General features: G+C 41.4%; 1 protein-coding gene across 3 annotated transcripts in view; it reads right to left on the reverse strand.

The window, feature by feature from the left end:
- The window catches only part of ARHGAP24 (Rho GTPase activating protein 24), a 160,527-nt gene that overhangs the window by 126,153 nt on the left and 17,000 nt on the right, over positions 1-17,374 (reverse strand). For all 3 annotated transcript variants that reach the window (XM_021396478.1, XM_021396475.1, XM_021396474.1), the window contains exon 2: positions 7,285-7,484. In XM_021396478.1, the coding sequence (XP_021252153.1) occupies positions 7,285-7,464 (180 nt within the window). In that variant the 5' untranslated portion in view covers positions 7,465-7,484. The remainder of the gene's footprint in view (positions 1-7,284; positions 7,485-17,374) is intronic.

A 17,374-nucleotide genomic window follows, 5' to 3' on the forward strand; every position in this document is an offset into this window, starting at 1 on the left:
TTCAAAACACATTATGAGTCATTATCTTAAGTGCTCTCCTTAGTCAAGGTCACATCGCTTCTTCTGCTTCTCTCCTCCAAGCAGCTGAAACTTCTTGAGCAGATCACTAGTGTCCTAATGAACAACAGAAGGCATGCACTGTATGGGAGCTTGCAATAACCATTGGCACAATTAGCAATTTAGATCAACCGTCCTTCAGAAGGGAAGTTGGTGGTAAGAAGATAATCAGCAACAATGACCACAGCATAAGCTCAGGTGTACTTTTAACCAGCAGAAGCCATGAGAGCCCTTCTCACTCCTCTCCACACAACCCCATTAACCTGTTAAATACACACTCCTTAGCATCCACCAGAAGAGCACTTGTCATCCAGCAGGCAACGGAGTGAAGTGGAAAGAGAAAAACTCCCTCTCCTGCTGCTGCGGACCCCACCACATAAGCAGGGGCTAAAAAAAGTAGAGAGGCCAAGATGGTACATGCAAGACTGGAGAGAGAGTTACAGACAGATCAGCTCTCCCAAACCTGACCCCAGTATGGAAGAGCAGCTTTGTCCCAGCTTGTCCATGAAAAGTACTGAAGCACACGTAGGTTCAACTTCACTTCAGAGCTCATAGGATTTTGCACCTTGGTATGAGAAAGAACAGCAGAGGCAGTGCAGTGAACATTTGGGATAAGCAGACGCTTTGGCCACCAAGAACTAAAATTAGGCAGTTGCCTAGTTTACATCTTATTCAAGTGCCTCTCTTTTCCAGTCTAGCACCAGCTGCTGGCTAAGTCTAACTGCACAGTTTGTACAACACATGGTAGCATACTTGAGAGCTTTAGCTCTGAATGCACGCATGGGTCATTGCTAGCATTCTCCATCGTTGCCATGAGGGCGTTAGTTTTGTTCTATTCAAAAAATATTTACTGAAAACTAATTTCCCAGCTCAGTCTGAGTAAAGATACAGAAGCTTGGAAACATGTAGTTGTTTCCCCAAGTGGCTGTGGAAAATGAACTGGAGCCGCAGTGCACACCACATAAGCAGGCAGACTCATCTTTTCATTATTCTCTTGACTTTCAGAATTTTACTGGAATGGCAAAAGGATATTAACTGCTAAAATGCACAGAGAAGGCTGATGAAGTACTCACCAACTTTTAGGTAACAGAATAAACAACAGCTGCATACAAGGTACAGAACTGAATACTCCTTGCATGGTATTCTACACTATGAGCCATCTTCAAGGAAGAAGTGAATTTCTATCAGCACCATCTAGGGCAATGCACTGAGCAAGAATTGTCTGGATTTGGCACAAAATATCTAACTCTGTACAGCACTTATTGGTGACATTCCTGTAATTAACACAGGGCTTACTGCTGGATGAGACACCTTTTTCCTCCCTGTTAAAGCTTTTAAGACTCCTACTGGGTCAAACCCAAAGCCTCAAGAGTTTTTCAAAGTAATAAAATAGAACAAAGAACAACTATTGAAAATTCAGCTCCGCATTTTTGGTCTGAAATAAGCAGAAGAGGGGATTAAAGCTGGAATCTGATCACCTCCAAGCTGAGCACCTCAGTGAATGGGTTTATGGATATTTGTCTCAGGCCAAGCACAGAAATTCAATCCTGCAGATGTGAGAAACCTCTCTCAGCAACAAGGTAATGGCATCAGAAGCACCCTGGTTTCAAAATACAGAACCTCACAACACTAAATTCTTTTGTACAAAACTCCCATGAGTAGCTACTGACAAGAATATATTATACCTTTAATTGCACTGATTCAAGTCATTGTGGTAAAAAGAAGCATGTGTCCAAATAAATGGCTGAAACCTGCAGCAATAAGAGACCTACAAAATTCAAGTCAGACAGGTAGTAGAGAGTTGTGCCATTTCTAATAAGACCTATCCTTCAATAGCCACCTTTGCATTCCAAAAGTTTCGCTGCCAAAGTTGCAAGAGCCTGCTGTATTCATAAACTTGTGAAGCCAGAAAACACATAAAACAGAAAAAGACCCCAAGCAGTTTTGGAGCTCTCACTTCACTTTCAGCATTAAACAGTCCATGTGGCCATATGTGGTGTGAAAGAGACCACTGTTTAGATAGGTTTACCAGCTGCCATGCCAGGTCAGACCAGATTTTCACAAGCAGAAAGCAAGCACAAGAATACAGGGGATTCTGCCACTCAGATCACATAGGATGCAACTCTTCTTGTCTAATCTCAAACTCATTCAGTCATAGCACTAAGTTCATTTCTTGATTTAAAAAATGAGAGACCTTATGACCACTGAACAGAGACCAAGAATGATGAGAAAAGAAAAAAATGCATTTGCCCTAAATAGAAAGATGTGTTACTTAGAGCCTTCTCTTCCTTCAAGTAAGTGTTTCAAAGGAAAAAACTGCATCAGGAACACATGGCTAACTCAAAATCTGTTTCAAGTTTGCATGACACATGCAAAACTCAAATGAGAAGCACCTTTCTGCAAAAATGAAAGGAGTGAAGGGAAAGGAAATATGGGAAAGTTCATGCTCCGGACAACAGAACAGCAGAAGGATAGCAGGAACCACCAAGTGGTGGCTGCACAGAGCTCAGGACTGGCAGCTGCTCTGCTGCAGTCTGCAGGGCAGATTTCCCCAGAAGCAAGTTGTACATGAGCAGAACACACCGGAGTAGGGGCAGAGCCAGTTACAAGATCCATTCAGACATCTGAAAATGAAGTCCCTGTCTGTTCTTTATTTGTAAGTTAGGCAAGACTCAGCAAGGCCAGCTGGCAGCCTTTGGTCAGGACTGCTTCAGAGAATGTTACAGGCAGTTGTTGGCAGCTGATCATACTCTTGATGAACACCAGGTCACCTGGCTTTTTTTAAAAGCCTCATGTAGGATTCAACTGGATCTCCTTGCATTCCACTCCATTCACATGATTAGTTTCTCCTTAAGAGATGGCAAGAGGCCTTTGAACAAAGCACACAAAGCCAACCAAGCGTGCAGAGGTGTTGCTCCACATTATCCTCCCCAGCCATGACCAGGGGAGCTGTAGCTACACTCCAAGCAGTATCTGTGGATAACTGTTTTGGCCTCTGTGCTGCTCTTCATAATTATACAAAAGCTGGTTCTTGTGCATTTCCATTGACAAGGATCATGGTAAATAGAACTCATTTTCCTTACTGGAAATCCTCTAGTTAACAAGCACAGACAGTCATTTCTTGTGATGCCATTCTAATATGCACGTACAATTACGTTTTCCCATATGCCTAAAAATGTTATCTATTCCTTTTTAACTTGTAAAAAAGCATGATGTTCAATCTTTCATCATATCCAGCACTCACGGATTTCCCTTATGAGCAGACTCATTTTAGATTTTTGTAATTATCATATTAATTTCTATTTAATACATTCACAAGAAGCTTTAAGTTTAAAAAATGCAACTAAAGTTTGTTGGCTGCTTCCTATTAATGCCATTAAGTGGAATATGCTGCCAATTTTTTTTTCCTCCACACAAATTGGATTAGATGAAAAGCACATACTTTGCTGGAAATCAGTACTTTAAAGTATTCTGTTTGTACATCAGAGAGAATCTTTCCCTTACAGACAGATAGTGGTTACCTGTACTTAAGATTCCAGCAGACAGTTATTCAGTTTCAATTAAAGACTGACTCAAAAAAATCACAGAATCACTAAGGTTGGAAGAGACCATTAAGATCACCAGGTCCAACCACCAACCCATCCCACCATGCCCACTGACCATGTCCCTCAGTGCCACATCTCCACTGTTTTTAAACACCTCCAGGGACTGTGACTCCACTTCTTGTTACCTAGAGGACGGAAACTACAAGCCCAGAAGTTCGGGGTGGTATGTAAGCTGATTAATATGAATTTTCAGGCATACACTAACAAGTTTTTCCTGGAGATCATTTTGTAGATCTTTAAGATCTCTTCACACACCTCAAATTCAATCCCATAAACACACACAGGCCACAGCTGTAGGCTAGCAACTAGGCTAAACAGGTGTCTAAGCCACAAATACAGTCTAGACTGGGTGAACTTGCCTATTCTTATTCATTTACAGACACGTATCAGTGATGCTCCATCCATACAGGTTTGCTCCCAGAAACTCATATCCTCAAGTAAGACTGAGAGCTGCAACAAGGAAGTTACACCCAAAAGCCCCTTCCTTGCTACTCACAAACCAGGAAAGTTAAGTGTGGGCAGAAGGGAAAGTGAGAAATATTTTCATTAGCTGCACATAAACAACAGCTGTACTACTGGGGATACCAAATGCTGATTTTTTTTTCAGCCGCCCACATGTCAAGCTGGATAGCTGACCTTTAGATCTAGCTTAATATTGGCTTTCTGAAACACAACAGGCTGTCAGGAATAAGGTGACTACCAGAGGCAGCAGGTAAAAATCAACAAGGTAAAATTCTGTATCATCTCCAAGAGGCAAAAATTACATGCAATAATCAAATCAGATGTCTTTGTATATTATGGGCTTGCTCACTTCTTTGCTTTGTCTCCTGGAACTAACTAGATGTATTACTATGCACACCTGCATCTTCAGTAAACAGATATGCCATCTTTGTCAGTTCCCCAAGATATTTCATGGATATCAGAGCAAAAGCCAGCTGCTGTTCTTACTGACAAAATATTACAAGGGTAAGATTTTTGTGTTTGATGATAATAGGGAATCAGTGAAAAGTCACTGACTTTGACTATAATAGCTGTGTGTCGTTTCTTTTTCCTCTGTTCTCCCGCACAAGCACTATACACATGTAGGCTGCTGATACAGGTTGGCAGAGAGCTTACCTCACACTCACACTGATAGTTAAAGACTTCAATTTAACAGCCTGATACCAGAGTGCTAGTCAACATACACACATTTTCTAAAGTACGTTGTAGCTGCCTATAATACTAACAGCACGTTCCACAAAGTCAAGAGTATTTACTGATAGTTTAGACATAAACAGATGTTACTTTTTTTTTTTGACTCCCATCATATAGTCAGTCTTGGATTAAAATCTGACATCTCGTTTTTCTAAAATTCAGTTCCATTCACATCTCCATTATTTCCAAACATACAGATGTCACTCTGTAATTTTTGGTACAGACTGGACAAAACCCAAGCCCCAAACATAGAGCAGACTGGTTCTCAATCATCTTCTGAATTCACACCATAAATTGTAATCCGTATTTCCCAAATTCACATTAGGGCTAGGAAGATAAACTCACTGGCTCACTGTCCACTCCTGCTCAATTTCTCCTACCTTCTGTAAATGCACACAGCATTCCTCAAGATGAGGAACAACAGCTCTCCATCTGCTTCCAAGCACAACCAGCTAATATGCAAAATTATAACACTACAATTCAGTTTGGGGGGAGGAAAACAAAACCCACACACTTCATGAAATCTCCTCCGTTTTCCATTATGTTATTGTCTAAAGTTATCATATCTAGTAATGAATAAACTATTATTTGTCCTGAACACAAATCCAGTAGTATGCTGCTAGTATAATAGTGACATAATGCTGCTCACTACCTCCTAACAGTATTTTCATACACTGGAAATTGATCCTATCACTTGACTTCTTCACTTTAGTTCTCCACTGAAAGTACACCAGAGTTCCTGGAAAGTCACAGTAATTTTCTTTTTGAATTGAACACAGCAGATCCTTCTACATACTTGGAGGGGAAAAAGCACTTCCATACATGGTATTAAACTTGGGATATATTTCAGCAACTGATATTTGTACAGTTTGAGATACTGACTAAACATGATCTGGGTTGGGTCCATTCATTTTCCAAGCCTACCAGAAACAAACCTTTTCTATCTGTGGGCATCCTCATGAACTACTTCACACTTAAGTGCGAAACTCAAGCAAACTCTTACCTATTGATATCAACCACTGCCAAACTTATCAAAGAAGTCAGAAGGTCAGAATATCCACCTCCATCTCACAAAAGGGATACAGCAAAGTGGTAGCATCTTCTCAAGTCACACCACCAGTAGCGGCAAAGAGATTTAAAACAATTGTGCTTCATAGAGCCATACAACGCTCCATGCAATACAGCATTGTCACCTCTCAAAGAGCAATGACATCCTCATATGCAAACATACTGCCAGATGTCAAGTGCTAGGAAGAAGAGCTGTATTTCCCGAAATCCAGGCTCATAAACACTTTTGTTTTGATAGCTGCTTTTCCAACTCTTGATTATCAAAATTATAAGAGATGCATTTCTCTTCCCAGAAATTAGTTACTTCGTATTCATAAAATATTCACACTAACGTATAATGTGTAAATATGCCATAGATTATTTAATTAACCTATACTGTCTAGCAGCATTTTAATAGGAAACGGCTACCAAAGGCACGTGAAGGTGATGCTTTGAAAGCAGCATAAACAAGAACTTTCTTTGGGAACAATTACCTTAAGACTGAATATTTTCTTAACACGTGCCATAATGCATGCCATAAGCATGATTAATTGCTATGGCCTGTGCCATGCAGGAAACTGGATTCATGGGTTCTACATCTCTCAAGTCACTGTTAAAATCCACAAACATAAGCCATCAAAAATGTAGTAGGAATCAAGGATTTGAGTGTGATTATATATTTGAATATCTGCACAGACATAATTCACAGCACATTTTCTGAAGTCACAGATGAGGATGATCAATAACTACGACTACCACACTCCTGGAGGTGCTAGCAAAAGATTTCTCAACTTATTATCAGAGACGCTCAGACTTGCCCTGGGCTAAGAGCAAAAGGTATTTACTTTTTTCTTATGACACTCTAGAGATAGACAGCCCTAAAGCATGCTTGTCAAAAAGCTAAATAAACAAGAAAGTAGATGAACATTACAGAGCAGTAAATTACCACAACAGAACCAGGCAGCAAACAAAAGTCTAATCCACGCTACAGATGGGAAAGTATTCAGGCTACAATCTTAGGGGATTTCCTATCTGTAAAAATACAAATTAGAAATACCCCATTTTAAACAGAAAAAAATTAACCAGTGCCTTTAAAAATACAGTTTATCCATCTGCCTCAGGTAAGTACAGCAGACTGATTTTTGCCACTTGAACTTCATTTGGACTAGTCTCCCTTAAAAACGCTGTGATGAGAAAACCTGACCTGGAAAAGGAAACTTTAGAGGTCGTATGGGGAACCATATAACTGCCAAGGCTTGACTCGGTTCTGCATTCATGGTAAACAAAATCTGAAGTTTTACAGAGCCCATGACCGAGAGATAGGGAGGTTTCTTAAAACATGAGACAACTCTGCTTATATTAACTTAGGACTGTGACTTACCAGTGGCTTGATTTCGTCTTCATCTTTGAAATAATAAAGCTGGTCCCCCTTGAGAACAAACCAGCGCGTGTGCCAGGTCTTGACAAAGCCTCCTTGCTTCCGCAGCCATCCACACTTAATGGTTCCGTGCCGCCCTTGGCTCAGTGGGGGCATCTCTGCAGAGCCATTGTGTTCATCCATACTGGATCTGAGCAACTCTCCTGCCCAGAAAGTGAAAAGGGAAAAAAAGTCAGATCACGAGTCAAGCAGTAACATGCTCCTTTCAACAGAACTGGAAAACAATCAAGTCCTGACTACCAAAGCATGCCAGAATGGAACTTACTGTCTGCCCACTTATTCTCATACTGGTACCCGTTATCTGAGTGAGTACTACTCATCTATGAGAGACTGTAGTAACAATGAAATGATTGTTAAAAAACAGGAAAGAGGCAAAAGATTTTTTCAACTATAGCATGAGATATCTTCATTGGCACTGAGGAAGACATCAGCTTTTTTCTCAAGGTTAGTGCGCTACTGGATTGTGGGCAGCAAGAAGCAATGAGTTGACGGCACATCTTCGTAGTAAGGAATCATAGAATGGCTTGGGTTGGATGCCTCCCACTACCTACTCTCCCTTCAGAATTACCTGATGGGCTTTACTGCACCAGATTATTTTTAAAAAGGCTGGATTAAGTAATAAAATTAATCTCCTGCTATGGTGGACAGGACAGTAAATAATTGGATATCCCATCGTATAACCAATCCCCTAACCAGAATTCACCATAGATTAGAATCATAGAATCATTTAGGTTGGAAAAGACCTCTGAGATCATCAAGTCCAATCATTATTCTAGCACTGCCAAAATGATTATCTTGGGCAACATGCTGCTCCTCACTGCATTCCTGCAGAAAACCCAAGCCCAGCTTCAGCCAGCCTGACCCACTGCTGCCACTCGGGCCAGCCTCCAGGCAGGACCAAAGGAGAAGTTTAGGGAGAGTAATTATTTGTCTTAGTGGAGTGTTAAGGAAACCAGGTCTCCTTGGACCACAAATGAGCATCTGACCGAAGTCACAGCCAACTTCACTAGGTGAAAGGTTTTTTTCCTGTTTCATTCCACAAAGACATTGCACTGGTGCTGACATCAGTACATGAGCTAAGTATTTGTATTTTAGCTAGACAAGCAAAGTGTTAATTGATCTATATCTCCTTGCTGATAAAATATATCAAACTATATTTGTAATACTAAAACAAATGAGGTGCAGGAGAGATGACTTTCTACAAGCACTAAGTTCTCACTTGTGGGATTAAGATCTCCTTTAAATTAATGTGATATTCTATCCCTCGACACTTTCCATACAAACGATCATATTATTTTTTTTATCAATGATCTGATTCTCCTCAGCAGCTAGTTCCAGCCAGCCAACACATTTTTGTTACGCATTATTATATTTAGACATGAGACTAAATTTATTAGTTGTTTTCCATCTCTCCTTTCCTTTCGGAATCTGCCTACTACCAACCGGACTGAATCAGAAATTCCAGCAGCTAGCTCACTTTCACTAGTTGTTTTTACAGCTGCTTCAACACCAAGATCATAAAAATAAACTGCAGTAATATCAGAGTGCTGGCACCAACACAGAGAACAACAAGGTGCAAACAGTATGTAAATAACATATGACAAAGCGTGGAATTATACCAACATACTCCAAGCCCTCTCGCTCTCATGAGGTAGAAAGCCATGCATTTTCAAGCACTGAATGAGCATATTCCTCATACTCATCTTCTGAACGGGAAATACAACTCACACTTTCTGCCAGAGTAAACTCTACTGACTTGGCCAGCCTCCAGCTTAGGTAATGACCAAAGTCAAAGAAATCCTGCGCAGTCCATTCACTCGTGGCTGGCTGTGAGCAACTCTCCCAGGCTTGCCTGGACATTGGGAGAGCAAAGAAATATACAAGGAACGTTCCAGCCTCAGCCCCTCTCACTGCACTGGCTCGAAGATCAATATCAGTGCCGACATTCTCCTTGCTGAAACAGAAAGGCTGTGCTGGTGCCATGCACACAGAGCAGGGAAGCATTTCTCCTCAGCTACTGCTCACTTGATACTTGAAACATGGAATTGGGCAGCTCCCACTGAGTCTCAGCCCTTTGCCAGGAAATCATTGGAAAAAGTCATTAAAGCACAACAAATCCAGTTACATTGAATAGTCACATGACTGTAACAAGATATGCTTGGCAGGAAACCCTGATGGTTTGCTGTATGATCTTATTCTCTCTGAAATTTCTCATGGCCAAGAAAACACATTTCCAGCACGCAAAGTTGCACCAGCTTTCACTTCCAGTAACCCACTCCATCCTTGCCATCCCTCGCATGCTGTACCATGTCCTTTGCAGGCCAGAGTCAGTCTGGCCCCAAACAAGTAAAAGTGAGAAGCCCCAGAGCACTGTCCCCAACCACCTCCTCTGGTCCAACACAGCTCTGCTTCCCTTCCTCTCCTTCTGGCAAACACCAGAAGCCTGCACGGAAGTTACTTCTCCATGCCAGGGGTACTGAGAGATACCCTGCAAAGGGTTCTGATTTTCCATCAACAGCGGACTCGGTTTTTTTTTTATGAATATCTGCCATCTGAACATACACACATTTGTCTGCCAAAATCATAAAGTCTTTATGACACAAGGGTGCTATACACAATTTCAATATTTCAACACTTACATGAGATATAGCTCATTTTCCAAAAAAATGTCTAATTTTGGGCTCCTTTCTGCTTATTTCCCAGGAGCTACACAAACTAAGTGCCTAAATTTAAGGTTCGCAGCTTCTTTCAGGTACAGAGTACTGCCTCCAAGCAGAGAATTTCCTTTTGATTCTTCTTCGTTTAGTCTGGCTGAATAAAAACTTGCTAATGCTGTTTAGTGTCTGAAGACATTGTCAGCAGTTATCTTGCACTAGATCTGAAAACACCTGAATCTCTGCAGCAATGTGGGACACATTTGTGAGCAGCTGCTGCAGGAGGCAAAAGATTGTCCTATTTCTCCCTGTCAGGGCACTTCAAGCCAGGCACTACTCTTCAGCTGTGTATGCCAAAGGAAAAAACATGTCAAAGAGGTTAAAAAATACTCAGAGAAGAGCTGACATTCCGCTAATGGTTAGCAACCATTTTTACATTGCAAGGAGAGTCTCTCAAGTTCTGCCACAGCAAGGACAGATTTTGAACATTCCTGCCTTCTTCTTAATTCAAAAGCTGCAGCCGCACACTTGCCAGTGGCTCTCCAAATGCCTTTGGAACACACATTATACTTTTATCCAGTAGGCTTCCGAGACATCTGAGAAACCTTTTGTGCTACTGGCAGTAGCAGCCCCAATCACAGACACATCTGGCCACTCTGAATTCCCCATTCTTCTGTTTGTCCTGTCAGGGACAGGCTGAAGATGTTTTGCTTGCAATAATTTCACTTCCAAGGCCTACATAATTAGTTCTTAGGTAAGAAAAAAATTGTGAAAGCTGTGTTATCAGTTAGATTAGAGAAGGCCTGATCCACAGCCCAGTGAAGCCAAAAGAAAGGCATTATTTCTCAGTGCATTTGGGGATCGGTTCCAAAAACCAAGAGCCAATACTTTTGCCAAGACATTGAGCTCATGGTCAAATATAAAACTTCAGTACCTAGGTTGAATTCAGCATATAAACTTCATACTTAAAGTTTACTTAGACGAATCCAAGCACAACTATAAAAAGCACAAATAAATGGCACTAGAAGATTTTGAGACTATTTGAATGCACTCAAATCTTACCAAATTACAGCCAATATCAGTTACCAAATTCTCTTAGGATTCTTAGGGGAATTATGCCCGAAAACATCAATTTCCGTGTATGCATATATAACTTCTGTGGTTATGGCGAGTGTTAGCTTAGATACATACAGTATAAGCCACACAAATGAGGTCCAAACACCAGCAAGCTTCTCTCTACCACCATCCACATTACCAGCAGCATCCATTTCTGTGTCAATCTAGTCACTGAGGGATGTCAAATAAACCCACATTACAGGAATCACATAGTGGATCAGAATCTCAAGAAGCAGGTGCTGTAATATTTTCAGGACAGCACTCAGCCCAAGCTGGTGGATCAGAGGCTCGAGTTTGCCAGATGCTATACAGTTGCTGCTGAAATAGTAATGCAAAGGTAGGTAGTGCCTAGATATTGAGTCTGGCCTTTGATACAAAATTCTGGTAAATGAGGGTCTGATGAATCAGAACCTCTTGTCACTCATTCTATGTCCTTTCCGCAGCCAGAATTGAAGGGAGCTCTGAATCACTCCTAAATGCATATTTCTCTACTCGCCAAAATGTATTTCTTCTCCACAGAGCAGCAAAATCATATTGGTTTCCTTTCTGGAGAGCATGCTTTGGTAACCTGATAATGTCTTTCCAGGTGTCCCCAGAATCTGTCAGTTCCTGCTACATACAGCAAAGCAATTGCTGCAGCTTTGCGACTTCAGCATTGTACAATAACATTATACTTTAGGCACTTGTCAAAGGTTAATTTCTGCTGTTTAAACGCAGTCTTCAGACAGACAATATTTGTCCTTCCACCACTGTTGGAGCAGTAGGAGGCACAACAAAGTTACACAGCTAAGAGCCCTTTGTCTGTTGCACTCCTTTGACAACCACAAGCAACTCTCTTCTTTCCACCACCTCCTAATCCAGCTATTTCCAAGTTGAGATGGACTCCATCTATAGAAGACTTGGGAAACTGATGCATACTTGCATACCGTTGGTCTAGCTATCTCTTAGGTGCAGATGGCCTGAAATATTCTGATTTAGCAGCAACTGCAAAGGTCACACACCACAAAGAAGAATTTGAGAGTTTACAGAGGTTGTAAGGATAACACTATCTCTGTCACGTTTCTGCAGGTTACTTGCTACGCACGTCCTCAGGCTTTTCCTCACTTTGCAGCACACAGCTGCAAGACAAGGTTGATACTGCCAGTGTGACAGAGGAAGAGAAGGTATGACAGAAGCAGAGCAGTCCCACATCTTCCAGGTTTCTGCCTGGGTTTCCACTTCAGGCTTGTTCTGTATAAGTGGAGATACTACAGAGAAATTCATACAGCAAGAAATCAGCTGTAACAATCTGGAAAAGCAGACAAAACAATAGACTAGATAGAGAAGAGCCTCTGGTAGTTGAAGAGTCAAGTGATGTAAGATGGGCAGAGAAATGCAGAACAGTTGGCAAGTCTCAGGCTGAAATGCTGAGCAGCAAAAAGGTCAGAGAGCAAGTCAAAGGCAGCATCTGGAGGAGCAAAAAGATCTTCCAGCTCCCAGATGTCACTCCCAACTAATGAGCTACACTGCCTCCAAGCATCTGACACTGAAAAACCCCAAATCCTGTTTACAGCTTCATACTTTCTCTAAAGTGATCACAAGAACAGCTTAAAAACAACATAATTCACACATGCCACTGGTGAATACTTCAGCATTTACAGCATCGACTTACAAAAAGGAATTGATTAAGAGATCAGTCCAAACATGATTTCAGTAGATAATCCTTCAAAGTATAAAAAAATCTCTGGCACTACTCTTTGTTCGCAAAGATTGACAGCCAAAAGCATCTGGGTATGGAATTCAGCAAGCTCTCAGACAGCGACTCGGCTGCGCGTTCTGGTAGGAAATGCAACACGACTTTCCATGCTGTCCTTCTACTCTCACAGCAGTACAGGCTTCCTGTGTTTCTTGTAAAACTGACCAAGAGTATTAAGATGTTACAAATTACATTCTGTAAGTATGCAAGCAGGGGAAAAAAATACAGTTAAAAATACAGTTTGTTAACAGCAGCTGCAGCCTCCTCCCAGACCTGCTGCAATTAACTGCTCCCTCAATACATTCAACTTCCATGCTCCTTAGCAAAAACTAGAGGATGAGTAAACGTGGAGCACACTTCATGCAAAAGGAGAATAACAACCCATGAAGAAAGATGAGGTAGAGAAAGAATTCCCCTGTAATCACCAAGTCCCCTTTGCTTCTGCACCAGCAGGACATTAACAGCACCCCAGGGGCAGCTCTAAGGGCACGTGTGTACAGGTACATCACATGTAGTGTGCCTGCAAGTGAGCATGCAGACAGCAAAGAAGCCACCATGGACTGTATGCAGGTAGCAAGCACCTGCCTTCTTTTGTAGCATGGTCTCAGGACCACAAACTGGGGCAAGTCAGCACCAACGGCTCAGACTTGGCACACTGAGGAGTGCAGCCCCCTCCATTCCTCCTCACCTCAGCAGCAGAGCCAATGTTTATATTCTCCCTGCATGCCAGCCCCAGCAGGACCTAAACTTAAAATAGATTTACTTTTGAGCAGAAATCACTACAGCTCTAATGCTTTTCAGAAATGTTTTATGTAAATGGTAATTGCCTCTGTCACTTGAAAACATTAACCATACTGATGAATTTCCACACTACAGAACTGGAGATAATACAGTCAACATTTCTAAACGCGTATGTATGTCTTTCCACGGAGAGAGCCAACACAAAATAAGCACCATTACTTTCTAGCTAGTATTTCCATCTTCAGCCCAGGAAAGCACTAATTCATACTTACAGAGTTAACATTTCACTTCTTTAAAACCAAATTTGCAGTAGAAGCACAGTCCAAAATCCCTCTTACATATTACAGAAAACAGTACCGATTCTCATACCATCTCAACTGTTTCAGTAAAAGAAAAAGTGATGCAGTACTACTGCTAATTAAGCCACTATGGCACTACCAGTAAAGTTCCCTACTCATAGTAACCCCATCTTCATTAGCATCTAGACAATGGTCTTAGAGGTCTCATCCAACCTGACTGATTATGTGACTCCTAAGCCAGCCTCAGAACACACACTCTTGATTCTCAAAGTCATTCACATGTATGATCTGTATGAATTCACAGTCCTTCTCCTTTTAAGGGTCCATTTGTGTAGGGACAGCAACTCCACTCTTCCAGCTTGTACCTATTAAAGCCAAAGGTGCTGCTCTCTGCTGTATCATATCCACAACCTTCAGGCCCTGTTACTGTGACCCACAACTAGAACGTGAACGCTCTTTCTTGAAAGGAGCAACTGCACACTGTGAGTGTCCGTCCTCCTCACACTTGTCTGCAATGGGGACTGAGGATTAAGCAGAATGTAAGTGAAGAGCAGTAGCAATGAACTGGTTCTCCTCAACACCAGCAATCTAGCAAAAACCACGCAAGTAGGCTGCAAAAGGAGAGGTGGTTGCATTAACCCCCAAACAGCCACAAAAGAACACCACCACAAACATGGCAGGTCCTGCGTCCACAGGAACGTACTAAGGACATTACATTCATATGGTTTAATTTCTTCGGCACCTCTTTTAAGAGATGTGAGCTATCCGAGGGACATAAGTTCCCCCTGCTGTGAATGACAGCTCATTAACAGCATAAAATAACATTAAGCACAAACCAGCATGACCTCCCTTCTCCTACTAACTCCCTTCACAGCAGGGAGAGCCTATGCTTGTACATCTTGATCTGCAGAGCAGAGTATCAGTGTGCCCAAGGGGAAGGAGGTTAGCAAGTACGTCCAGAGGGCCTTGCTATTTCACACTGCTACAGTCAAAGCAATCAGCAACCTACATCCCTGCTCTTGCTGCAGAGCCACCACACTCCAGGATTTTCAGCAGCTCCAAGCAGTATGTACAGTTAGTCTCACCTTTCCCATCTCTTTGGTGGTCACCGTTGAAGAAAAACAGGACTAAGTCAAATTCCTTTCACAGAATAAATAATGAGGTTTTCCCTCTCTCATCTATTACAAGTGTCAAAATTGTCATTGCAAAAATATTTATTTTTAGAAAGATCATGTTTTTTCCACACCTGTAACCTTTGTTATCTATAACCTGTACCAGTGTCATCTTGCACTTCAAAAGCAACGTGTTTATCAGTGCAGAATACCAGCAGAAGTTTAAATCAGTACCCCATGAATTCAGGCGGCTCCCTTACTCGCCCAAGCACATAGAGGATTTATTTTTGTAAAACACAATGCATTCTGGAAAGTATGAATTCCGTGAGATGACTGCTAAGTGCAAGAGAAATGCAGTCATCGGCACTACTGATTATTCCATATGCAAATCTAGCGTGGTAGAGTTGGGTAAAAGATTCAGGTGTGACTTCCACTATTTTAAAACCATAAGTTGTATACCATTTTTCCCATGGAACTCTATTTATAACCAACCTTTAGAACAGAAAGCAGAAATGCCAGTGTAAGGTATTTAAACTCAAGTAACTTAATGCTTGGTTTTTCTGTGCATCTGCAACCTGAGCAGCACTCTGCAGTCACCAGACTGTGGTAGCCTCATGATTTCAGAGCTAACACTAGAGAAGGCAGGCAGGCATGTTGATTATGCACATGTGGGCAGAGAAAAGGCAGGTCTCAAGTCATTTCAGGGGGTCCTAAACTCTCCAGACTAGCAGTGGCTGTAATTTAAGTACTGAGTGCCTGAAATGCATCTTCCTATACTTCACTAAAACCTTGCACTAATGAAAAAACTACATATTACAATGCAACACAGTCTCACTGATATCAGATTGTTAGCTACCATTTTTATCCTCAAAATACTTTATTTTTTTTTCATATAGGAAAAAGGTAAAATATCCCAGTAGCAAGCCTGTTTGAGGCTATTCTGCTTATAAAAATTGTCTTGTTCATACCAGCTTGATTCATCCCTTACGTAAATTTAAGAACCAAGTTTGATCAGAGTAGATACAAGCTTGAGTAAGATTTTTCAGCGTATCTTCCAACAGACACAGTGGCTCAAGACTGTACTTCAACATTTACGAATGCAAAAACATAACTGACTTTTTAAGAAACTAGACCAACTGATGAAAGTAGTGGAAAACATTGTGTCAACGATGGCATTTTTCAGAAATAAAAGACACTGGTACCTGGGAGCTTGCAGAATAGGTGTCCTTTACTTTTTCTTCATATTTCTATTTTCATTATTTCTACGGTCTTGGTCTCTTTGAACACGTAAGATTATGGGTGCCATCTCAATACTAAGAGTAAACATCAACACATCTTAGACCTTACATTTCTCAACAAAACATTCAAATACCTAGAAAGTTTCCAAAGTTTCAAAAATAGCTTTAGACATAAAATTTTCAGATTCAGCAGGCTGAGAAACAATCTATAATAGCTGACAAATGTCAGACTTACTTTATTGATTGCATTCAGCTTCACTGGCAATAAGCTGGTAAATATATCTGGAGAAATGCATACGAAATCACAGCAATGCTTACCAGCACCAACACTTCTGTAATCTTAAAAGCTCTTGCTAGAGAAGTTTGTCTCTTAGGATGTTGAAATTTGCCATGTGCTTCAGTGAAATGACAAATTAACTGGGTTGCTATTTGTGACTAGGATTCTAACACAGCCATATTGTCTACATTGCAAATCTACTCAATCAAGGCCAGCCTAAGAGTCCAAGCACACAATATAAAGATATCAAACACTATCAAGTGCCTTTTCGTGGGACATGAGATCGTCGTGGACTTCAGGTCATCGTGCAGATGCACACAGCAAGAGCAGAGCACTAGTGGTCTCCTGCACCCTACACAGGCTGAGCAGAACCACAGCTGGTAGCTCTGATGTCAACCCACTGCACCCCCAGGCTCAGGCCACACTGCAGAGATGTGGACCACCACCTACAAATAGATAGAAGCTACAGTGTGGAAATCCTCTCTGCTGTGCATACAGAGGAACAACTCCAATGCAATGCTTTCATTCACAGTGAACTTGCAGCTATATTTTATCAGGAACAAGAATAAGTTTCTGGCATTCCAGCTCTCTGCTAAATTAGACACAGATGGAGATTTTATTTTTTCCAAACATATGGAAGACAATGCAGCTGAAATCTCAGCTAGGCCTTAAGAGATCCTGTACATAAAGCACTAAGCTTTCTACAGCACAAAGGGGACCTAGGAGGCTACTACTGTGCTTTCATTCTCTACTGTGATTTAGGATGATATTATGAGACTGAAACGTTAAAAGAAAGTAATAGAAGCCTTTCAAGTGCCCTCAAATAAAGTCAGATGTCTGTGTGTCACGTATCTGGACAAC

The sequence above is a fragment of the Numida meleagris genome, chromosome 4 (assembly GCF_002078875.1).
Source record: "Numida meleagris isolate 19003 breed g44 Domestic line chromosome 4, NumMel1.0, whole genome shotgun sequence".
Lineage (NCBI taxonomy): Eukaryota > Metazoa > Chordata > Aves > Galliformes > Numididae > Numida > Numida meleagris.